This window comes from Oncorhynchus kisutch, linkage group LG17 (genome assembly GCF_002021735.2).
Source record: "Oncorhynchus kisutch isolate 150728-3 linkage group LG17, Okis_V2, whole genome shotgun sequence".
NCBI classification, from domain to species: domain Eukaryota; kingdom Metazoa; phylum Chordata; class Actinopteri; order Salmoniformes; family Salmonidae; genus Oncorhynchus; species Oncorhynchus kisutch.
Window position 1 is genome coordinate 35,843,122 of NC_034190.2, and position 24,425 is coordinate 35,867,546.

General features: G+C 43.7%; 1 protein-coding gene across 3 annotated transcripts; it reads right to left on the reverse strand.

Moving 5' to 3' along the window:
- Positions 1-631: 631 nt before the first annotated feature.
- On the reverse strand, positions 632-23,456 carry LOC109906930 (zinc finger MYM-type protein 4). Of its 3 annotated transcripts, none has more exons than XM_031793740.1 (28): positions 22,906-23,456; positions 20,945-22,553; positions 19,726-19,875; positions 19,478-19,539; positions 19,136-19,288; positions 17,301-17,352; positions 16,339-16,654; positions 15,966-16,155; positions 15,502-15,705; positions 15,129-15,279; positions 14,865-14,980; positions 14,507-14,677; positions 14,161-14,311; positions 12,799-12,971; positions 12,313-12,463; positions 11,250-11,384; positions 10,952-10,989; positions 8,567-8,702; positions 8,142-8,251; positions 7,514-7,715; positions 6,935-7,144; positions 6,451-6,575; positions 6,112-6,289; positions 5,709-5,860; positions 5,514-5,628; positions 5,026-5,283; positions 2,345-2,477; positions 632-2,158 (listed from the first exon to the last, which is right to left on the reverse strand). In XM_031793740.1, the coding sequence occupies exons 1-28, from the start codon at positions 22,936-22,938 to the stop codon at positions 1,924-1,926; spliced, it is 5,709 nt and encodes a 1,902-aa protein (XP_031649600.1). In that variant the 5' UTR covers positions 22,939-23,456; the 3' UTR covers positions 632-1,923. The 3 variants fall into 3 exon arrangements, with proteins under 3 accessions (XP_031649600.1, XP_031649601.1, XP_031649599.1); XM_031793741.1 differs by having other exon boundaries at positions 16,339-16,594; positions 19,726-19,887; positions 22,906-23,455; XM_031793739.1 differs by having other exon boundaries at positions 19,726-19,887; positions 22,906-23,455.
- Positions 23,457-24,425: the final 969 nt, after the last annotated feature.

The window sequence follows — 24,425 nt, forward strand, 5'->3', positions numbered from 1 at the left end:
TATTGTGATGTTTTTCCATGACACCCCCCCCCCCAAAAAAAAAAATGGAAGTCAAAAGGTTTATCCAAACAATGTAGTTTGTTTGAGGACATGGATCGTATGATTCCTCTGATTATGCGTTACCCAGCCTTCTACTCTAACTTCCAGTGGGGTAATCATGAGCCTGATATGTGGAGAGGAGTCCAAAGACAATATCCCAATGGTGAAGACTGTGCTAGAATGGGAGAAAAGTACCTCGTAAGTTGGAAATACCCAAGAGTTGGTTTGATGTCAGCTGGGTTTTACCAGACAGACAAAATGTGACTATATCAAGGGCATGACACAGTATCTTTATAAAAAACCCTGTGTCTTGAAATGTGCTCATAAAGCCAAAGTACATTTTAAGTACCAAAGTATCAAGCACTTATTTTCTTCCTAACATTGATAAATGAGGAGTTAAGGGGTTTTCTTAGTGTATGTGAAGTTTTACACTTCCTGTTTTATAAACTGCTAGGGTGTGAATCTAGCCACCTTCAACTGGCAAACAGAATTGATCAGAGATCTTCACGCTTAAAACATATGACCACAAGAAATGTATTATTTTAAAACAATCTGGAATTAACTGGATAAATAAGTCTTCAAAAACGAAACATTAGTTTTTCGGCATTTATTTAAAAATAATATTTGGATACAAAAGTTTCTCAGAACAAAGTCGAAGAGACGCTGAGAACCATTATGGGGGGCACTTAATGTAAAATTGCTCGTCTTTGCAGAATAAACTGTCAATATGGCCTCAAACTACAGCATACTCATTTCTAATTCCACTTTGAGGATTCAGGGTTCTCTCCTTATTCCTGATATCACACCAAATCACAAGTGTTTGGATATTCTACATAGGGAAACACAGAATGACAATGTCCCCCCCCCCCCCCCAAAACAACATTACACATGCGTTCTTGTGTATGCATGTGGGAGCACTAATGTGTCAAAGCATTTTGACAAGTTCAAATGACTCCAAATATAACGCAATAGACAATTAAATGGCATGGGTCTGCCTCCCACCAATTTTAGTAGGCAATGGACTTGGACAACACTATTGACAGCATGTTATATCCCTCGGCGTTTGGTCAATGTTCTCATTCCATAAACAACAGCAAACACCAGAAATAGTCAAAATCACTAAAACAACGTTGTTGACATGGCTGAATGACATCTGTAATAATAAAAAACAACATTTTCAAAGCGTCCTCATTTGTAGTGATCCCAGAAATAAGAACTCTGCATTAGAAAGGACTTGGTCAGATTGACTTATGCTCCATGTGATAGGCAACTTCTTAAAAGCGTCTTCCCAATCGGAGTACATATTAATTAGGGCTGGAGAGCATTGCATCGTATTGTGAAGTGAAAGAACTTGTTAACCAAACTCGTTTCTTTCTATGACCACAATTATGCTCACCAGGGTTGGGGTCAATTCCATTTCAATTCAGGAAGTACACTAAAATTCAAATTCTCTTTAATGCTTTTCAATTGGTAACACTTTGAATGGGAGTTTGGTTCACTTTCTTAATTGACTGGAATGTAAATGGTATTGACCCCAACCACGCTCACAAATGCAGTAATGTGATTCTTCTTAAAGTGATTCCTTCGGTTTACTCCACTTGATTTTGAAAGACCAGACAGCATGAACAGTGTCTCTCTTCAGTCCCAGTTGTGTGGTTGAGCGTCAGTTCATAATTGCGTTTACACACATTCCCTATACATTTTGTGTACACGACACATTCTCAGTCCATACCTTAGACACCATGTGCGATCACACAACTCTTCACACATGGCTGGAGTCCTTACGGATCAACACGTAGTTTGTGTGTGTGTGCGTGCGTGTGTGTATGTATGCAAACAAGAGCTTCTAACTGTGTGTGTGTGTGTGGGCACCATTCCTCATAGTCAATCAGTCTCGTCACTGTCTTGGTCAGGGGTCCACTCAGGGTCCTTGGATTGGGGCTCGTTTCTTTGGGGGTCTCCCAAATGGATCTCCCTGACGGTGAGGATGCGTGTCAGCATGGTGTCCAAGGTGTGGTCGTCCAGGCCCTGGGAGGAGAACCACATGGGGCTGTTGGGGACGCACGAGCGCTCCGGGAGCAGGAAGAACACGTTGGTGCGCTGCTTTACCGAGTCCGAGCTGGAGGAGAGAAGAGGGCGAGGAGGAGAGCTCTGTGTTAGAGGGGGCTAGTTTTTAATGAGGAAAGATTTCAGAAAGCACTTTTGAAAAGCACTTTCAAGAACAAGATATTAGGTTACAGTACTTGGTTAGATTGTCCTGCAGAATGGGGAGAATAAAGGCATGCAGTATTTGTGTGTCACTCACCACTTGGAGAGGTAGAACTCGTACAATCGGACAGGACAGCGGAGGGGATTCTCACTGTTCTCCATCATCTCCAGCACCTCCTCTTTCTCCTCGTCCTCCCTCTTCCTCTTCGCTGCCACACCGTCTGCATCGGCTACACACACACAGGTCCATGATTACATAGGAATCAAAAGTGATCTATATTGTACTTTCTCCATTAGCAAAAACAGCAGCTCACACTTAAGGCTCAATGTTTCTAGCTTGCTAAATAAATAGCTAGCTACATAGATAGCCCAAAGGTGTCAAACTCAATCAGGCCGTATTGGAAAAACAACAAATTTGCGGACCAGACAACCTATTTGTTTTGACCAACAACAACAAACTGCGACAAACTGGCCATGGTTTTATTAGAAAAAATACACGTCTCTTTATAATGTCCACTCATGTACATAGGATGTTGTATATAGCATTTTAACATATTAAAACTAAAAAGAGATAAATAGTATTTGTCCAGCCTTTGCTGCTATGCTTGCAAATGCGCATAATATGCTGCGGATTTTGATTTAAAGTAGCCACCCATTGCCTTGATGACAGCTTTGCACACTCTTGGCATTCTCTCAACCAGATTGCCTTGTTAAAAGTTCATTTGTGGAACTTAATGCGTTTGAACCAATTAGTTGTGTTTTGACAAGGTAGGGGTGGTATAAAGAAGATAGCCCTATTTGATAAAATACCAAGTCCATATTATGACAAGAACAGCTCAAATAAGCAAAGAGAAACGGCAGTCTATCATTACTTTAAGACATGGTCAGTCAATGCGGAACATTTCAAGTACTTAACGTTTCTTCTAGGTGCAGTCGCAAAAACCATCAAGCGCTATGATGAAACTGGCTCTCATGAGGACAGCCACACTAAAGGAAGACTCAGAGTTGCCTCTGCTACAGAGGATAAGTTCATTAGTTACCAGCCTCCAAAATTTTAGCACAAATAAATGCTTCAGAGTTGAACAGACACATCTCAACATCAACTGTTCAGACACTGTGTGAATCAGGCCTTCATGGTCGAATTCCTGCCAAGAAACCACTACTAAAGGACACCAATATGAAGAAGAAACTTGCTTGGGTCAAGAAACACGAGCAATGGACATTAGACCGGTCAGATGAGTCCAAATATGAGATTGGTTCCAACCGTTGTGTCTTTGTGAGACACAGAGTAGGTGAACGGATGATCTCCGCATGTGTGGTTCCCACCGTGAAGCATGGAGGAGGTGTGATGGTGCTTTGCTGGTGACGCTGTTGGTGATTTATTTAGAATTCAAGGCACACTTAACCAGCATGGCTACCACAGCATTCTGCAGCGATACGCCAACCCATCTGGTTTGCGCTTAGTGGGACTATATTTGTTTTTCAACAGGACAATGACCCAACACACCTCCAGGCTGTGTAAGGGCCATTTGAACAAGAAGGAGAGCGATCGAGTGCTGCATCAGATGACCTGGCCTCCACAATCACCCGACCACAACCCAATTGAGATGGTTTGGGATGAGTTGGACCGCAGAGTGAAGGAAAAGCAACCAACAAGTGCTCAGCATATGTGGGAACTCCTTCTAGACTGTTGGAAAAACATTCCAGGTGAAGCTGGTAGAGAATGCCAAGAGTGTGCAAAAGGTTGGCTACTTTGAAGAATCTCAAATATAAAATATTTTGAGATTTGCTTAACTCTTTTTTTTGGTTACTACATGATTCCCATATGTGTTATTTAATAGTTTTGATGTCGTCACTATTATTCTACAATGTAGAAAACAGTAAAAATAAAGAAAAACCCTGCAATGAGTAGGTGTCCAAACTTTCGTACAGCAAAACGGAAAACACCATCGCGTTCGTGAGAGTCTCATCTTTCCATAAAGGGGTAGTTGTACGTTCGGACGCTACAGATGTTTTTGTGAGAAGACCGATTTTCGGGATGTCTCATGGTCTGACAAAAACCTCTCTAGCTCTGTCACCACAGATGCAGAAGTGCGACAGATGGATGGATGAGAGACGCATCCTATGCAAAAAATGAGATCTCTCACTTATTTTTAAAAAGTATTATTATTATGCCAATTAGATTAGTAGGCAAAACCAAATTGCTGTTTTTGTAACAGTCCTAACGCGTCCTGCACGTTCTGTGAGCATCAGAGGGGAATTCCAGAGAATCTTAGCTTAGCCCAAACAATTCAAACGCAAGAGCGAAATTCATAGAAGACAATAAATGTAACATTGGCTTCAGAAACTGCCAGAGACCTGTTATCACAGATCGTTTGAATCTATCTATTCTCTTCTACCATTCCTTGCAGGAACAGTAGCAGGATTTTGTCTGTGATTTTGAATCAATCTAGAGAACTGAATCTGAACGCATCTGAGAAATTTAAAATTAAACTTTCGAAAACTTGAAATGATAGTTTATGAACTTGATACAGACAATGAATGCAATGCCTACCATATTGAAACTGAATATATAAGTAGTATATTTGAATATGTAATTACATAGACATTTTATGCACTATTCATCTAATTCATTTTCAAATCATGAAATACAAGGTACATTTATGAATTCAATGATTCAACTTGTGTGTTTAAAATTAAAAAAACATATGGAATTCGAATACAGTTTCTGTTGCAACTGAACTTGCTCCATAGAGCGAAGGAGAATAGGCAAAGCACCTGCTGTCTCAGTAGCGAGGTCCTTCTTGGGGATGGGCGGGTAGAAGCGCAGGAAGTTGGACTTGGTGTTGTCGTGGATGGACTTAGTGCAGCGCATGACGTGGGCGAAGGAGAGCTGGCGGTGCTGAGCCACCGTCTTGAACTGGAAGAACTTGGTGCAGAAGAAGAGCAGCGTGTTGAGCAGCACGATGGGAGAGTAGGCCCCCAGCTGTTTACAGTCCCACAGGTACTCCTCCTCCACCCGCGAGTGCAGGTAGCCTGGGAGAGAGAGGTTCCAACATTAAAGCCCTTTCATTAAGCATACTAATAAAACACAGATCACAGACCCAACACCCTCAAATACATGAAAGGAACACAAGAGAGGGGGAGAACGTGAGTTAAGGTGAAGGATGACAGGCGACAAGTGGGAGGTCATTCACAACAGTGGAATAATCAAAAGGCCTTATTACAACCTTTGAGTTATACACGGTGTGTTTGCGTTTTCTTACCACTGGCGGTTATGGTAGGTTTGAAGTCTTTCAGCAGCTTGGTGATCTCCAGGGTGAACTTGCCATAGAAGAGATCAGTGAATATGTTCTCCATGCGCCCATTCTGAAATAAGTACTGCAGAAGGAGAGGCAATCAACAGAATGATATTATCAGAAGTGAGTGTTTGAATGTGTGTGTGTGGGTGTGTGTCCTACCTGCTGGACGCCGAGGCAGAGATAGAAAAGACTGTCCTGGCTGTAGGACTCGCCGTTGGGTCGTTTAACTTCACAAATAAACCGACAGAGACCGTAGCTCAGCTCTGCTGTTGTGCACTTTAAAACATCCTCCTTTATCTCCATTGGCCGCGCTGTAACAGGGGGAACAGAACGTTATTCACTGTACAGAGTTATATGATTCCCGTAAGCAATTAAGGAGGCAGGTTTAATCCTAGAAAGAGGCAGTAAATTAAGAAGCAAAGCAACAAAATGTGTGATATCAGGGTTTTCAGGAAATGAACAGTTATAATATAGTCATGTTTGCCTGTGCGAGAGTGTGATATGGTCAGGGCAGTGGGTTGGGTGTTCGTGCATGCACAAGTGTATCAGTGAGCAGACCCACAGCCAAATCGAGGTTTCTCCAGGTCAGGCTGGGTCTTGCTCCATTGGACCCATCTCTTCCAGGCGTCCACCCCGTACATGTGCTGCAGTTTGGGGGGCTCGCCGGGCACCACGTCACTCTTGGCCGCAGCCAGCGAAGGCACAACTGACACAGTCTCTGCTGCTCTCGACTTACGCTTCTGTGGGGTCAAGGGAGAGAGCAAGAGAGACACACCCACAGACAAAATATTTACAAAGTATTTTAAAAAAGGAGCACTGCCGGGAGTTGAAATATGGAAATAAATGGCTGAAGGCGCTCTTTGAAAAGGGTCTTATTTAAACTACTGTTTTGGGCTCGTACCTTTTTCTTCTGTGGCAAGCCATCCCGAGCTTTCCTTCTGGCTCTTCGTCGTGGAGGAGAAGGAGGTGGACTGGGACTTCTATCCCTCTCCTGATCCCGCCAATGGGCCATCAGCTCCAGGGTTTCTGACAAAACCGATGCAGATATTTGAAAACAAACTGACGACAATGACAGCGAGGCCAGCTGAATTGTAGTGTGTTGAATGAAAGAAGCGTTTGACTTACTGCTGCTTGTTACATGTTGAAAACATAACAGGACAGAAAGCTAGAAGCCATTCACTATAAAGTCTCAATATGTTTTGACCATATAATTACCTTAAAATAAAAGATTGACAGCCTTCAACCAAAGTATAAGTATTCTACAAGTTATAACTTATACAAGTTATACTTCAGGAAAAAAAGTCTAAAAACTCTTAACAGATAAACATGGCTCAAATCAGGAATCCCTAATAACTGTGGAGGTGTAAAAGTCGAGCATCACTCACGGACTGGGAAGTCAGCCTCTATGTCCATGATGGGGGGTGGGGGGGTGGCGGAGACATTGATGTCCACAATGGGTCGGAGCGTCTCGTGGGCATAGGGTCGACTGTGGCGCGATGAGACGCCAGGGGTGGGGGGTGGCTCGTCATCCCAAGTGGTGAGGAAGTTGCTCAGTTCGTCTGTGTCCAGGTCTCCACTGTAGGTGCTGACCTGGTCTGGTCCCCGGAGATAGAAAAAACAAAAGCATTTAAGTTATGGGACAGAATTCAAATTAATAATAGCTTTTTATAATCTCATAAATTGCATTTAAAAAAGAGACTTGGTGGAAGAGCAAAGAAACAAGCTCTCAAAGCTGTAGCTTGGCCTATGGAGCCATAGAGAGGGTTCAAAGACAGTGCTTACTGTTTTTAACTCTGATTACCGAAATAGCTTATAAGGCTACGCAACAGAACATGTTTTGCAAGTCCAGGTTATCCTCCATGTTACCCTTTTACCCTCCATGTTTCAGTCCATTTTCTTCCATTTGGCACCTAATGAACATGACCCAGATCTCATTCCAATCCCTGTCTCCCTCCCCTGGTTACCGTCTTGTACTACTGGGGCTGGAGGCCTTTCAGGGGGTCGCTCAGGGGACTTCTCCCTCCCCTCATCGGCCACCATCTCAGCCATGAGGATGAGGTCGGCCTCGAAAGGGTCAGAGGGGATCTTTTCCTTGATGTCCTGGATAGTCTCCACAATGCGCTCGGCGTTATCCAGGGTCACCGGGAGAAACATGGGCACGGGCAGCTGGAAACAGGACAAATAAAGGGTTATTTTCTTTATTTTACCTTTATTTAAATAGGCAAGTCAGTTAAGAACTAATTCTAATTTTCAATAACGTCCTAGGAACAGTGGGTTAACTAATGACAGATTTGTACCTTGTCAGCTGGGGGATTTGAACATGCAACCTTTCGGTTACTAGTCCAACGCTCTAACCACTAGGCTACCCTGCCGCCCCGTGGAGGCTATGAGGGATGTAATCATTTGTTCATGTTGCTATTATGTTCTGCAAGAGCATGTACCAGCCAACCTCCAACTACTATTCAATGGTAGTTGGTTTCAAATTAGTCCAGAGCACACAGCTCTTAAAGAGAATTTGAGGAGAAATCTGTGTGACTATGTGACTGACCGAGGTGAAGGGTCGGTAGTGCTAGATGTGGGGTGTTAACATACCGGGATGGGAAGTCCAACAGGCTGGGGGGTGTACTGGGTGTACAGGTTCATGGGAACTGGGACATACACTGGCACTGGTACAGGCACTATGATCACCTTGGGGAAATCATCTGTGGACCAACAAACAATTTCAAGATAAATAGAAATAGAAAGTAGAGTGTCTCTGAATATCTATATACAGGCTACACGTGTGTGTGTGTGTGTGTGTGTGTGTATTCAATGGCCTGTATCATAAAGCATTCATTTAACACTATTTTAATTTTATAAATGCTTGTTTTGTTTTACAACCATTTGAAAGGGGGAGGTGCCTTAAGCCTTTTCCCGCATGTGTTATTTTTGTTTTGTTTTGTATTTTCTTGTACAAATAAATACAAATATAAATAAACTGTGTGGTATAAAGGCTACATGCGTGTATGATATTGTACCTGTCTGGCACCCTGTGGTAGTGAAGTTGGGTTTACACATGATGCCCTTGTTCTGGACCATGGGTTTGCAGAGCAGGGCCTTGTTCTTCTGAGCCCTGGGTGGAGGTGCCCGGGGGGCCTGTGTCTGGGTGCTGGCCTGACACACAATGAAGACAGACCGTTAGTAACCTTAGGCCAAACCTATTTTACGCTCATTCAAGGGTTTTTCATTATTTTTACTATTTTCTACATTGTAGAATAATAGTGAAGACATCAAAACTATGAAATAACACATGGAGTGTATTAACCAAAAAAAGTGATCAACAAGTCAAAATATATTTCAGATTCTTTAAATTAGCCACCCTTTGCCTTGTCAAAAGCTTTGCACACTCTTGGCATTCTCTCAACCAGCTTCACCTGGAATGCTTTTTCAACAGTCTAGAAGGAGTTCCCACATATGCTGAGCACTTGTTGGCTGCTTTTCCTTCACTCTGCGGTCCAACTCATCCCAAACCATCTCAATTGGGTTGTGGTCGGGTGATTGTGGAGGCCAGGTCATCTGATGCAGCACTCAATCACTCTCCTTCTTGGTCAAATGGCCCTTACACAGCCTGGAGATGTGTTGGGTCATTGTCCTGTTGAAAAACAAATATAGTCCCACTAAGCACAAACCAGATGGAATGGCGTATCGCTGCAGAATGCTGTGCTAGCCATGCTGGTTAAGTGTGCCTTGAATTCTAAATAAATCAGACAGTGTCCCCAGCAAAGAACCATCACAACACCACACTTGCAGAGATCATCCGTTCACCTACTCTGCGTCTCACAACGACACGGCGGTTGGAAGCAAAAAATTCTTACAAAAGGAATGATTTCCACCGGTCTAATGTCCATTGCTCCTGTTTCTTGGCACAACCAAGTCTCCTCTTCTTATTGGTGTCCTGTAGGAGTGGTTTCTTTGCAGTAATTCGACCATGAAGGCCTGATTCACGCAGTCTCCTATGAACAGTTGATGTTGAGATGTGTCTTACTTCAACTCCGTGAAGCATTTATTTGGGATGAAAATTCTGAGTCTGGTAACTCTAATGAACTTATCTTCTGCAGCAGAGGTAACTCTGGGTCTTCCTTTAGTGTGGCGGTCCTCATGAGAGCCAGTCATCATAGCACTTGATGGTTTTTGTGATTGCACATGAACTAAGAATTCTTGAAATTTTACAGATTGACTGACCGTGTCTTAAAGTAATGATGGACTGTCGTTTCCCTTTGCTTATTTGAGCTGTTCTTGCCAAAATATGGACTTGGTATTTTACCAAATAGGGCTATCTTCTGTATACCACCCCTACCTTGTCAAAACACAACTGATTGGCTAAAACGCATTAAAAAAAACTCATCAAGGCAAAGGGTGGCTACTTTGAAGAATCTAAAATATTTTGTTTTGATGTCATCACTATTATTCTACAATGTAGAAAATAGAAATAGTAAAAATAAAGAAAAACCTGTCATGAGTAGGTGTTTCAACTTTTGACTGATACTGTAAATCTGGCGGTTTAGAGCGACATAAGTGGATAAGTGCATAAGAGGAATCCAAGACCGCTCTCAAGACAGGCCTGGTTGTAGCTAGATATGTTTGAGTCACGTCAGGGACAATTGTTGCATTTTAGCTAACCCTTTTCCTAACCTTAACCTAATTATCCTGACCTGCCAATTTAATTCTCCTAACTTTGAATGAAAAGTCACTTCTGCTCATCCAAACTGGCAGACCTGCCATGTGAGCAGTCTGAGTATCCACTAACGCGATAGTGCACCCTGCGTGCGAGTAGCCAAAGCAACTGCTCCGTTTGGCTGCTGCTCAGCGCTCACGAGACAGCTGCCTGCACAGTGCCACACACAGCTGATGACAACCACATTACGAGAATTTGGTAATCAAGGCAGCCCTTCTACTTAGCCAGAGTCGGATGAACTCATGATATGGACATTTGTGTCTGTCTCCATGTGCATCGGAGGTAAAGTCAATGGGTAAAGTAGTGACTAGCTACAACTGGAGCAAGGCGCAGAAGACTGAGCCGATGGAAGGGGAGGGGGAAATGACCTTGTAACATATATAGATTTTTATTTTATTTTCTTAACTATATTAGCCTAGACAGTTTTTTTTTTAAACAGAATGCTCCACACATTCCATATTTCTACAACCTATGTTTATAACTATTCCGGTACTGCCCGGTCCTGTGGACTGTCGATCCTGTCCTGAACTTGATTCTAGAACTTCACTCCCATCCCTGCCGGAATCCCGTGAGGTCAAATAGATTTCAGTTCCCCTACATTAAAGTCAAATTAAGTGGAAGTTACAATTCAGCCCCATACGCATAATACATAAACATATAGACAAAAGAACACATATGCACAACTTACATTTCCAACATACTTCACATGTCTGCTGGGAACAGTCCCTGTCATGAAGCAACAGAGCATGAGTCAGTAGAAAAACACCACAGCCAGTCAGGCCTGCTAAGTAGATAATTGTTCAATCTAAATCAGCTGTACTTAACCTGTAGCTTAATGGACGTCAACAGGCTATGCTATTAGCAAGGACAACTCAAACCTACTCAAAGAGATGATTAAGGATGGTTTAACCCCTCTGTGGTTGAACTTGATAGTGTTTAAGGCCTTGTGTGTATTGAGTAACTGATAACTGTGTGTGTGTGTATACCTTGCAGGGAAGTGTTGGCGTAGTTGGGCTGGCCAGTGGGGGAGCTGGCTAGTGAGATTACATTGGCGATGACCGGATCAGACACACTCGTAGCAGTGGTAGTATTGGAGGGGGATGGAGCGATTGAGATGGCCACTGGAAGGATGTGTGGAAGAGAAAGAAAGATAATGAGATAAATGTTGCAGTCATTATTATACAGTGCCTATGGAAAGTCTACACGCCAATTGGATTTCCTCATATTTTATTACATTTAGTTACAAAGTAGGATTTAAATGTATTTGATTGTCATTTTTTTTGTCAGCGATCTACACAAAATACTTTGTCAAAGCGAAAGAAAAAGTCTAACATTTAAGAAAATAATTGAATGAAAAATAAAACACTGATATACCTTGATTAGACAAGTATTCGCCTCCCTGAGTAAATACATGTTAGAAACACCTTTGGCTAAGATTACAGCTGTGAGTCTTCTTGGGGGGACAGAGGAAGGGGTAGTCAACCCCTATAATTTCACAGAGTGAGTCCTTATAACTTATGTCAACTGTTAAGCCAAATTTGACTTCTGAACAAATTTAGACTTGACTAAACAAAGAGGGTGAATACTTATGCAACAACTATATATTTTAGTTATTTAATATTTTAAAAATAAAACTCAAATTTTTTCCCTTTGACATTATGGAGTATTTTGTGTAGATCAATGACGAAAAATTACAAAAAAAAATATTTCATTAACACTTTAATGCAACAAAACGTGATAAAAATTCAAGGGGGTGTAGACTGGCTTTACTGTTATATACAGCGGATGTAGACTAGTCAGAACAGAAAGTTGCAGTTGAGTTTAATTTTATACTTTTACATAGTTGTGATAAAACAAGGAAATTATCTTCTTACACAATCTCAAGTAATTATTATTTTACCACAAATTGTTAAAGGGAGGGGTGGGACTCCAAGTCTTTATGACAATTTGTGTACCTCTCAAGCATGAGCTTTGACAGGCAACAAAATGACATGTAATAACCCATGATGACACATTACAATGTCCTATAACATACTACATAAATCCTACCCTTTTCTCCCTGGGGTTTGCCCTGGTTCTGGGTCTGCAGGCTGCAGAACTGGAGCAGACACTGGAGGTTGCAGAAGTGCTTCACCTCGCCCAACATCGGCAGGGTCTCGATCAGCTTCCCCTGGCGCTCGCACGCGTCACACTTAGCCACCTGAGTGAGGAGACAAGCATGATGTAGAAATACCAGATAGAGCGTACCTCATAGAATAAGAACTCACATAACAGCTATTCCACTTGCCACACTGGATGTAACATTTAATTCACTCATAAAATGAACATGGTTTCCTATCCCCACCTTTCTCCCTCCTGCACTAATATGAGAGAACTGGACAGTAATCAAAGCAGAATGTATTTTCTAGAAAAGTAAGTATTTTCAGGTCAGTGTTAAAGACGAAAAAGACATGCACAGGAGACGAGTCCTAAGTATTGAGCCTCATTGAGCCCTAGGTGTCTTGCTCATTTCCTTAGCGTGGTTCCTTCTCTTACCTGGCAGAAGAGCAGGGTGTAGTGGGACTTGCACTCGTCCGAGCAGAAGTCCTCCAGCTTTCCCCCGTACTGGCCTGTGACGGCCTTCTGCGCAGTGGAGGCGCAGTAGGCACAGATTTTGCAGTGTTTCCCCCAGCGCTTGGTCAGGTCGTGCTTGTAGAGCAGCTTACAGCCTGGGTATGGAGGAGAGAAGGGAGAAAGACAGGGAAGTTGAGCTTTGTACACCAAGTCAAAATTCTTATCAGTTCGACTATGATGATCAGAATAGTCTTTCAAATGAAAAAAGTAATGCATATTCATGATAGCCATGACTAGTGAATCGCCAGGGACCTCACGATACGATATTATCACGATACTTAGGTGCAGATACGATATGCATTGCGATTCTCACGATTCTGTATGTATTGCGATTTGATACTGTGATTTCATTGCGATTCGATGTTCCAAATATAGTGCTCACTATACTATGTCTGCTGCAGAGAGACCAGAGAAAGCATGAGAACATTTGTTTTGATCAGTCACGAAAAAAAAGAAGAGAAAGTGTTGAAAACACGTTGGCTCAACTTAAAGATGGAGAACGAGCTATAGGATGAAAACCAGCTTTGGCGCAGGTACAGCCGACTAGTGCTAGCTAACGCTACTTGGGGGAAAAAAATATATATAAATACATCTCTATTATGATCGGTATGGTCTTTTTTTGCCATCTGTCGGTGCTATCAACCACTCGACGCTCCCACCGCTCTTGGTCCCCACTCTCTGCTCGCCCTGTCACGCTCCGCTTCATGACACAGGTTCAACACAGTCAGACTGCAACACCTCAAGGGGGTATAGTCTTCCAAATAAATAATACCCATTTCTGACAAACATAAGTCGTGATGATAAAAGTAGAAAAAAAAGTGATTTGTTGGGGCTGTCAACTTATTTTGTGTTATGATGGCAAAGGAAACCAATAAATAAATAAAAATGTATACCTTGAGGCAGCAGACCTATTAAAACCATGTCCTGCTGTCAAATTAACAAATCGCCCTCTAGTGGCTTCAAAAACATTTGATTTTTTTATTATTTATTTTACACCTGCAGAAAATCTGGTGTTTCAATGTCAAACAAGGTTTGTTATATTTCAGTCTTCTGTGATGTATATAAAGTGTCATATTGGGATGCAAACTCAAAATGGAATACATTTAAACTCTTTATCTGACATGGTACAGGTGTCTCCTTTTTTAAGCCCATAACCATGTGTGTGAGGTGTACGCTTTCGTTTCAACGTAGATTTGTTTAAGACTACCAAGAAACACTGTGAGACCCTGACTTAGCCCACTGCAGTAAAAGGTTAAAGACCATTTTTTGAATCACCCTCCTAACCTTCGCTGCAGAAGGTGTAGTCCCTCTTATTGATTCTCTTGACCTCCTTGGCTGGCTTCTCAATCTTGCAGTACTCGCAGCGTGCCATCTCGCAGTTGATCTTCTTGTACTCCTCAGAGCAATTTACAGAACAGAGGAATACCATCTTATCCTGTAGGGTTGCGCAGACACACATTCAATCAATTCTATAGCAGTTTTAACAGGGAGTTGTGTCTACCTAAATAGAGGGGAGGTGAGTTTGTGAGGGAGTTCAACAAAATGAACAAAGAGGGAAAGGCAATGAGAAAAGAGAGAGTCAGAATGAGAGATGGGATAGAGGCAGAGAAAGAAAACACCATTTAAGTACCTTGAACTGAATGAGCTCGGGCTTGGAGGAGAAGAGGCGGTGGCAATGGAAGCAGGGCAGTCGGGTCCCTTGGGATACCTTGTCCCTGGTCTGGGCCGCGGGCGGAGCTGTGGACCCTGTGCTGGGGGCCACATTAATCTGGCTCTGGGAGTTGCTCTTATTGAACTGCTCCTACAGGTCCCAGAAACATAACATTGTGGTGTCAGTGCAGGACAACAAAGAGTAGAGTGCAGGGTAAAAGAGGTGTAAAATATCAAAAGTAAGTGTTCGAGCCGCAGTGAATCATTAAGTTGCCGTCTTTTCAATATTTATATTCTAATTCAACTGAGCTAATGGATTAACCCAGAGGTGGTGTTACCTGAAAGGTGACGACACAGTTCATGGTGCAGAAGTTCCGGATGGAGCCGTCCGACATGGCCAGGTGGAAGGAGGGCACTGTCTTTTGACCACAGGTGTTGCATTCTACCCGAGCACCTGGGTTGAAATGAAGGAAGGAGAGTGAGTTATGAATGAGTGCGTGAAACAAAGAGTGTGTAAGTGAGTGAATAAATGATAGAGAGAGAGTGAATGAGTGTGTTTGTGACAGTGAGGTATGTTGCTGAGGTGGTTAGCCTAACTATACCCGAGGAGCTGACAGTCTGTACTTTGTGGGCTGTAACACAGCCAGTAGAGCAGAACATCTCCAGCTTGCCGTCAGAGTCGGCGCTGTCGAACATCTCCACCGGTGAGCGGAAGTTGCGGCACATAGTACATGGCACAGGCTTCTTAGCTTTCTGAAAAACCAGACCGAACACAAAAGGGAGTGAGGGTGACTGCTTTTGCTTGCTTCAACTTACAGCTAGATGGTTCTTAGGTACTGGAAGAGAAGATCCAAGGTCCCTCCCTCGGACCTCCTCTGAGAGTTTTAAGAGCAATTGAGAAAACAAGAGAGGTGGAAAGCAAGGACTTGGCTTCTTCTGACTGCGTGAACTGCATCTCAGGGATCCCATTCTTACCTGTTTGAAGGTGGCGACACAGCCGTCGCTGCAGAAGGTCTTATTGACCCCCTGCACGACCAGCACGGTGACCTTGCCGTAGCAGTAGTTGTTGCAGCTCTGGCAGCTGTTCATGGACAGCTTGTTGGTGGAGCGGAAGCGCGTGAAGCAGACCTCGCTGCACAGCTTATGCATACTGCCCTGGAAGATCACCTCGTGTTTACTCTGTGGGGGAAAAGAACAAGGAGCAGATGTTGAGACGAGACGTCAATGGAAGAGGTGCAGGAAAAAGACAAAAGGCAAAAGTACAGTTTTATACTTAATTATGTCAAGTATGTCTCTGTGGCATCGGCCCACTATAAAAGTGTAATTCATCCAAAATGTTCACTTCCTTGTCAGCTCTGACATCACCAATTCTATATTGCCAATTTTGATACTTCAGGCGACTACCACACTGAAATGCGCAAAGATCTTAAGCCCCTTACAACGCAGGCCTTCTTGCACATGCTGCACTTGACGGCCCCTGTCATGGTGGACAGGGAGGAGGAGAGAGTGGAGACGGCAGAGTTCCGCTTGAAGTTGAAGGAGGAGAGGCAGGTCTGGCTACAGAAGTCCTTCACCGTGCCCATGGTGTCCACAGGAGCTGTGATCACGTCCTTGGGGTTAGCAATCTCCCTGGGGGGGGGGTGATAAGCTCATAAAAACATAATTTACCTTTGTAAATAGTTTGGAATATATTCCCAGGAGAACAATACATTAAAGCTTAGCAATGTCAGAAGGCTTCTTATTTTACAGTCTTTTATCTTATCTTTATTCATTATCTACATACGCCATCGGCACGACAACAGCAGGACTCACTTGAGGCAGTAGTGGCAGGGTTTCTTGGCTGGGCCAGTCATCTTGACGGGCGGGGGGCTGTAGGAGGTGAGGCAGGATGTGGAGCAGAAGAGGTCCGAGGAGCCCTTCCTCTGGTAGGCCGTCTGGCCCTTCAGCAGCACCTTCTTACAGGCCGAGCAGGCCACCCGCATAGCCATGGGGATCAGCGGAGGGATGGAGGAAGAGGCTGGGGCAGGTATTACAGTCTTAGGCAGGGCAGCCACTGGCGTGGATACGGCTAATAGTGGAGAGAGGGATGGCGAGGATGGGTGGAGATTGAGGGAAGGGGATGCATAACCTGTAAGGTGGTAGTCAGTCATCTTTTGCTCCTGGAGAGCTTGCGGTAGACTATAAAAATACACTCCAAAGCCCAGAGACTTTTCTGGCATTGGAAATAATTGGGCGGGCTTGCATAATCTTTTTTTATATACATATTGGGGATGTTAAAAACGCTTTCAGTGTAAACGACTAATACCAGAAATAAAAGCGTGTAGAAAAGATAATAGCCCTAGATATTTTTTATAACAATCTTTGAGAACTAACAATTACCAAAATAAGACCTAGAAAGTGAAGGAGATTTTAAAATTACAAATACAATTTATTTAGCAGTATTCATTTTTGTTATTATGTTTGAGCAAAAGAACACAGCATTAGCCATGGCAAAATGCATAGAATTGTAGGAAATTAGATTTAAAACTGCAAAATTCTCACATCCATGGCAGAATATGTATAATCACAAGAAATTAGCTTTCTCCATGGAGAAAATTGTAGAATTGCAGGAAATGTAATTAAAAATTAAACACTGCCAAGATAATGGCCTTTAAAATGTTCTCCAAAATTCAGCTGCGGCTACAGGCCGACCTCACCCATTGGCGCGCCCCCTTAGGGCTTGACCGACCACTAATGGGTCCTGTTGTGTACAAATATTAAAGTCCCCTGCTCACCGTTCGTAGTTGGGCAGCCGCCCACAGAGAAGACGTTGCTGATTTTCAACTCCTGTAAATAACAACGGTGACATACATTTAACATGCACACAGGATTTGGGATTAAAACACACACAGCTTGAACTATACGCATTGATATGAACTAGAGGTCGACCGATTAATCGGAATGGCCGATTAATTAGGGCCGATTTCAAGTTTTCATAACAATCGGAAATCTGTATTTTTGGGCACCGATTATAATTTTTTTTGTAATTATTATTCTTTTTTATACCTTTATTTAACAAGGCAAGTCAGTTAGGAACACATTCTTATTTTCAATGACTGCCTAGGAACTGTGGGTTAACTGCCTTGTTCAGGGGCAGAACGACAGATTTTCACCTTGACAGCTCAGGGGTTTCAATCTTGTAACCGCATAGTTAACTAGTCCAATGCTCTAACCATTGCACTCCACGAGTAGCCTGCCTGTTACGCGAATGCAGTAGAAGCCGAGGTAAATTGCTAGCTAGCATTAAACTTATCTTATATAAAACAATCAATCATAATCACTAGTTATAACTACTAATCCAGTTTAGCAGGCAATATTAACCAGGTGAAATTGTGTAATTTCTCTTGCGTTCATTGCACGCAGAGTCAGGGTATATGCAACCGTTTGGGCTGCCTGGCTCATTGCAAACTAATTTGCCAGAATTTTACGTATTATGACATACAATGAAGGTTGTGCAATGTAACAAGAATATTTAGACTTAGGGATGCCACCCGTTAGCTAAAATACCGAACGGTTCCGTATTTCACTGAAATAATAAACGTTTTGTTTTCGAAATGATAGTTTCCGGATTCGATCATATTAATGACCAAAGGTTCGTATTTCTGTGTGTTATTATGTTATAATTAAGTCTGATTTGATAGAGCAGTCTGACTGAGCAGTAGCAGGCCCGTAATCATTCATTCAAACAGCACTTTCGTGCGTTTTGACAGCAGCTCTTTGCAAGAACAGCGCTGTTTATGACTTCAAGCCTATCAGCCTAATGGCTGGTGTAACCAATGTGAAATGGCTAGCTAGTTAGCTGGGTGTGCGCTAATACTGTTTCAAACGTCACTCGCTTTTAGATTTGGAGTAGTTATTCCCCTTGCGCTGCAAGGGCCGCGGCTTTTGTGGAGCGATGGGTAACGATGCTTCGAGTGTGGCTGTTGTCAATGTGTTCCTGGTTCAAGCCCAGGTAGGGGCGAGGGGGACGGAAGCTATACTGTTACACTGGCAATACTATAGTGCCTATAAGAACATCCAATAGTCAAAGGTATATGAAATACAAATGGTGTAGAAATAGTATTTATAGGACTATATTAACTACAACCTAAAACCTCTTACCTTGGAATATTGAAGTCTCATGTTAAAAGGAACCACCAACTTTCATATGTTCTCATGTTCTGAGCAAGGAACTGAAACGTTAGCTTTTTTACATGGCACATTACTTTCTTCTCCAACACTTTGTTTTTGCATTATTTAAACAAAAATTGAACATTCATTATTTATTTGAGGCTAAATGGATTTTGATTGATGTTTTATATTAAGCTCAAATAAGTGTTAATTCAGTATTGTTGTAATTGTCATTATTACAAATTTAAAATAAAAATAATAATAAAATAAATAAATAAATAAAAACCGGCCGATTAATCGGTATCGGCTTTTTTGGTCCTCCAATAATCGGTATCGGCGTTGAAAAATCATAATCGGTCGACCTCTAATTTCAACGGACGACTTTCATGTAACTCACAACAGAAATGTCCAGTTAAGACTTGGCCGTTGCTGAGGACCAGTGAGTTTAGAGATGCCGTACCTCTGCTGCGTCTGGTTCATCCTTGACGCCCTCTGAGAGGACCGCTGGAGCCAGGGCCTGATCATACTCCTCGTCCACGGGCTCATCCTTCACCTTGACCATGGAGATGGTTTCCGCGCTGGTGGACACAGGCTCAGCTGCCAACTGGGCAAACTGGGTCGACCGCAGAGAACATTCAACAACAGACGACAAATGACCGAGGTATTCTGACAAAGCCTTCACAACACCTGAAAACCTTTAACACTCATAAGCAGTGACCAGATTTCTGCCATGCTTAAGCTCGTCTAGTCTCTTGGGCAGAAATTAATTCACTATCGTTTGTGACGGAGAGAGGATACTCACAGCCACAACTTTGACTGGCTGTCCTGCCACTCCATTCTCCAGCCCTGCAGGACAGTCGATGCCTGCAAAACAATAGGTCATTCAGCGTGTGAATTTAAAAACCAAAACAAACTGTAAAACCATTACTGAGGAAGTGCACTCATTAGCATCTGAATATTGTGAAGGACCACACTAACATTCAGGTATTCGGGTCATGTGGGAACATTATGCATTATGCAGCCAAAGACCGTATATTTGTGGCCTCTCACCTTCACTGTTCTGTGGGTGAATAGCTTCGCTAGAGGTGGTGGGACTGGGGTGAAACGGTTTGACATCTTCAGATTGGTCCTCCTCCATAGGCAGAGACGAGCTGCTAGCCTTCACAAAGCTGGTCTCCTCAGCAGGTTGCTCTGTGTCTCCTGTCATGGAGACTTCATGTTTGAGAGGTGGGATAGTGTGTGTAAGGTGACATGTTTGAACTCTGAGGACTTTCGACACTGGGGCATTCCAGTAGCAACGGAGTAGAGCAGCCTCTCTTAAAGTATGGGTTGCGACCCACCTGTTAATGGTGAATCGCGACGTGTCAGAGTAAATGTATAATTATTTGACTCCCGGCTGGCGCAGTGGTCTAAGGCACTGCATCACAGTGCTGGCTGTGCCACCAGAGACTCTGGGTTGGGAGAGAGGAAGGTCGAGAGCCATGCGTCCTCCGAAACACAACCCAACCAAGCCGCACTGCTTCTTGATACAACGCACATCCAACCCGGAAGCCAGCCGCACCAATGTCTCGGAGGAAACACTGTACACCTAGCGACCTGGTAAGCGTGCACTGCACCCGACCCGCCACATGAGTCTCTAGTGCGCGATGAGACAAGGATATCCCTGCAGGCCAAACCCTCCGTAACCCGGACGACGCTGGGCCAATTGTGCTTCGCCCCATGAGCCTCCCGGTCGCGGCCAGCTGCGGCAGTGCCTGGGCTCGAACCCAGAATCTCTGGTGGCACAGCTAGCACTGCAGGTCCGTTAGACCACTGCGCCACCCGGGAGGCTTATTTATTGTATTTTAATAGCAACCGTTCCAACCTAGACAGATACGTGAGTGTATCTGTATCACCTAGGTCATCGCTAGGTGGAAATAAACAGATATTTATATGGATATTTAATTTCATTGTTATTTGTTTTTGTCTATATTTGTTTTGTTTTTGGCATAACGGCAATGAAAGGAACCAATATTTATGTATAGTTTTCATAAGCTTGGGTTCCAGGAAAACACAACATTTCTAATTTGGGTCCCAGGCTGAATAAGTTTAAGAACCCCTGGAGTAGAGTGCCAAGCAAGACAACAAAGTGTTTAGGGTAGCAACACACATAAAACACAAACAAATCCAACCTGAAGAAATGAATTCAGCAAACTATGGAAACAATTGACAATCCTGATCCTAAGGTCATAAAGCCAACAAAAAGCTGCAGGCATCATTCTCTTCTTACCTGTATCCATGATAGAAAGCATGGAATTAGTCTTCTCCACTTGCCCGGTCTTGCTGGGCTCCTCTACCTCATTCTCTGTCAGTGAGTCTGTCCCCGTGTCCATCTTCTCCACCTCATCCCCATGATCCAGGGAGTTGCTGCTAAAAGCAACCATGTTGACTCCCTCTTCCACAGCTGTTATCACAGGCATCCCCTCCAAGTTGTCTTCCTCCTGCATCTGGTCATCCTCCACTTTGATAGCATTGACCTCCATCTCATCGTCAGCATCCACTACTCCCATGTCCAGGGGTATGTCTGTTTCTCCATTAGTCTGTGAACCACTTGTACTGCCTATTTCTTCCACAGTCTGGGGTGCATCTGTACCAATTTTCTCTCTGACTGTCTGAGAGGCATCCGCATGGGCTGTTTCCGTCTGGGAGGCATCCACAGGGGCTGTTTCTCTGTCCGTCTGTGAGGCATCCGCACCGGCTGTTTCTCTGTCCGTCTGTGAGGCATCCGCACCGGCTGTTTCTCTGTCCGTCTGTGAGGCATCCGCACCGGCTGTTTCTCTGTCCGTCTGTGAGGCACCCGCACAGGCCGTTTCTCTGTCCGTCTGTGAGGCATCCGCACCGGCTGTTTCTCTGTCCGTCTGTGAGGCATCCGCACAGGCCGTTTCTGTGTCCGTCTGTGAGGCATCCGCACAGGCCGTTTCTCTATCCGTCTGTGAGGCATCCGCACAGGCCGTTTCTCTTTCCGTCTGAGAGGCATCCGCACAGGCCGTTTCTCTTTCCGTCTGAGAGGCATCCGCACAGGCCGTTTCTCTTTCCGTCTGAGAGGCATCCGCACAGGCCGTTTCTCTTTCCGTCTGAGAGGCATCCGCACAGGCCGTTTCTCTTTCCGTCTGAGAGGCATCCGCACAGGCCGTTTCTCTGTCCGTCTGTGAGGCATCCGCACTGGCTGTTTCTCTTTCCGTCTGTGAGGCATCCACACTGACTGTTTCTCTTTCCGTCTGTGAGGCATCCACACTGACTGTTTCTCTGGCCGTATGCGAGGCATCCGCACTGACTGTTTCTCTGGCCGTCTGTGAGGCATCCGCACTGACTGTTTCTCTTTCCGTCTGTGGAACATCCACACTGGCTGTTTCTCTTTCCGTCTGTGGAACATCCACACTGGCTGTTTCTCTTTCCGTCTGTGGAACATCCACACTAGCTGTTTCTCTTTCCGTCTGTGGAACATCCACACTGGCTGTTTCTCTTTCCGTCTGTGGATCATCCACACTGGCTGTTTCTCTTTCCGTCTGTGGAACATCCACACTGGCTGTTTCTCTTTCAGTCTGTGAATACTCTTTAATGTCCATTTCTACCACAGTCAGCAAGGCATCCGTTTTTACAGTTTCTTCCACCATCTGTGAATCCTCTGCATCGGTTTCCCTCACATGTCCTGAATTACCAGCATCCCCTGCCCCGTCTATAATTGAGGAGGAACATGCACTGACTGCATTGGTAGCATCATCCCCATTGTTCCCATCTGCCGAGGCTGTATTGCTGTGTGAGGCTCCAGGGTCCACTGAATCCATTGATGCTCCAGCCTGAGATGGCTGCTCTGTCTCTTTGTCTGGCTCGCCTTTATGCTGAGGAAAGTTAATATTCTATTAGTAATAGTCCTACAAGTAGTGTCCTGAGTTTTTCCTTACTACGTGACCTGACCAGGAAAAAGTAAAGACCCCAGTTTACAGATTGATCAAGTGTCATGGCTATTGAGGGAAAAGTCTAACTCATGCTTGCAATCAAATACCAACTTTGGGAGAACCAAATAGAACCAAGTTGGAGCGTGCAGTGTTTGTTTTAGATTGTTGATTTGCTCACGCTAACTAAATCTGCGCGGGAAATGAAGGGGAGGGTCTACATAATTAGCTAGCTTGTTAACTAGCAGAATAGGTCATCGCTAGCTAACGTTAGTATTCATTCAAAAACGTAAATTACCTCTGAATGGTCAGCTTTCTGGAATTCAGCCATGGCTTGCTTGTAACGGCGAAAGTCGGCTAGCTCTTATTGTCACTCACTCACAATATAGGTTAACCAATGTCCACCAAACTATACTAAAAACGGAACTGAGGCTTACCAGCTAGCTACCATGCATTAGCTACTTCCGCCCGCCTCCTTGTTGTGGAGAAAGCTAGCGAGCTAAATAGCAACGATATGTAGCCAGCTAAAACTACTCTTAATTTGAATGACCGAATAAGGTTCTTAAGCTTTGCCATGCATAAGACATTAACTTCAATTATACCAATGCCGGTGAGTTATAACTTTACAGAAGTCAAGTCCTTTGCATTTTCACTCTGCAGAGCTCATCAAAGAAACTCGCACAACACACGCCCGTCGCCTGCGTAAACATGGCAGACCTGGCTATGTCATTTCCTGTTTGACATCTAGCAAGCTACAACAGAGTTTCTAAACCATACTGTACTGCAGGGCTATTAAACTGTTCCGTTTATCAATTTAAAAAGGCACGTTGATCACTTCCCCGCAAAACCCCGATGTTTTGTGCCAAAAGGAGCCGTTGTTAATATTCTCCAATGGCAGAATTTGTTTTCCTGTAGTCCCGCCCATTAACTGCTGTCAATCAATATCACCCAACGTCCCAGTTACAGCCAATCAGAGCTGCTAACAGGAGTACAGGGTCTGCCTGCCCGCCTATCCGCTTTTTTCACAGCACATTAGATCGCTCCACTGCCTGATACGCCAGTATCCTTTGCATGGTCATTCTGAAATTTGAAGTGGTGGTACAGCATTCACTGTTGATGGTGCCTTAGCAGACGTCAGACCTTTCATACTTGCGTTTATACGGATGTACCACGCCAGTCATGTCAATGCGGAGCTATACGGAGCCCTCCACATTATTACAACATTTGAGAGGAGCACTGCGATGTGGTATAGAGCTGATTTGGCCTCTGCATACCTCCGGAGGCTATGAAAATTGCGTCACATCCTCCGACCACATTTTCAGATCAAGTTTAATTTAAGATTTGGGGCGGCAGGGTATCCTAGTGGTTAGAGCATTGGATTAGTAACCGAAAGGTTGCAAGTTCATATCCCCGAGCTGACAAGGTACAAATCTGTCGTTCTGCCCCTGAACAGGCAGTTAACCCACTGTTCCTAGGCCGTCATTGAAAATAAGAATCTGTTCTTAACTGACTTGCCTAGTAAAATAAATAAAAATAATTAACCACTTTTTTTCAATTTTCGTCTAAAATGACATACCTAAATCTAACTGTCCGTAGCTCAGGCCCTGAAGCAAAGATATACATATTATTGGTACCATTTCAAAGGAAACACTTTGAAGTTTATGGAAACGTGAAAGGAATGTAGTATAATATAACACAATAGATCTGGTAAAAGATATACAAAGAAAAAAATCAACCATTCTTTTGTATTTTTTGTACCATCATCTTTGAAATGAAAGTGTATGTGCAAACTTTTAGACTGACCCAACGAACCACTAC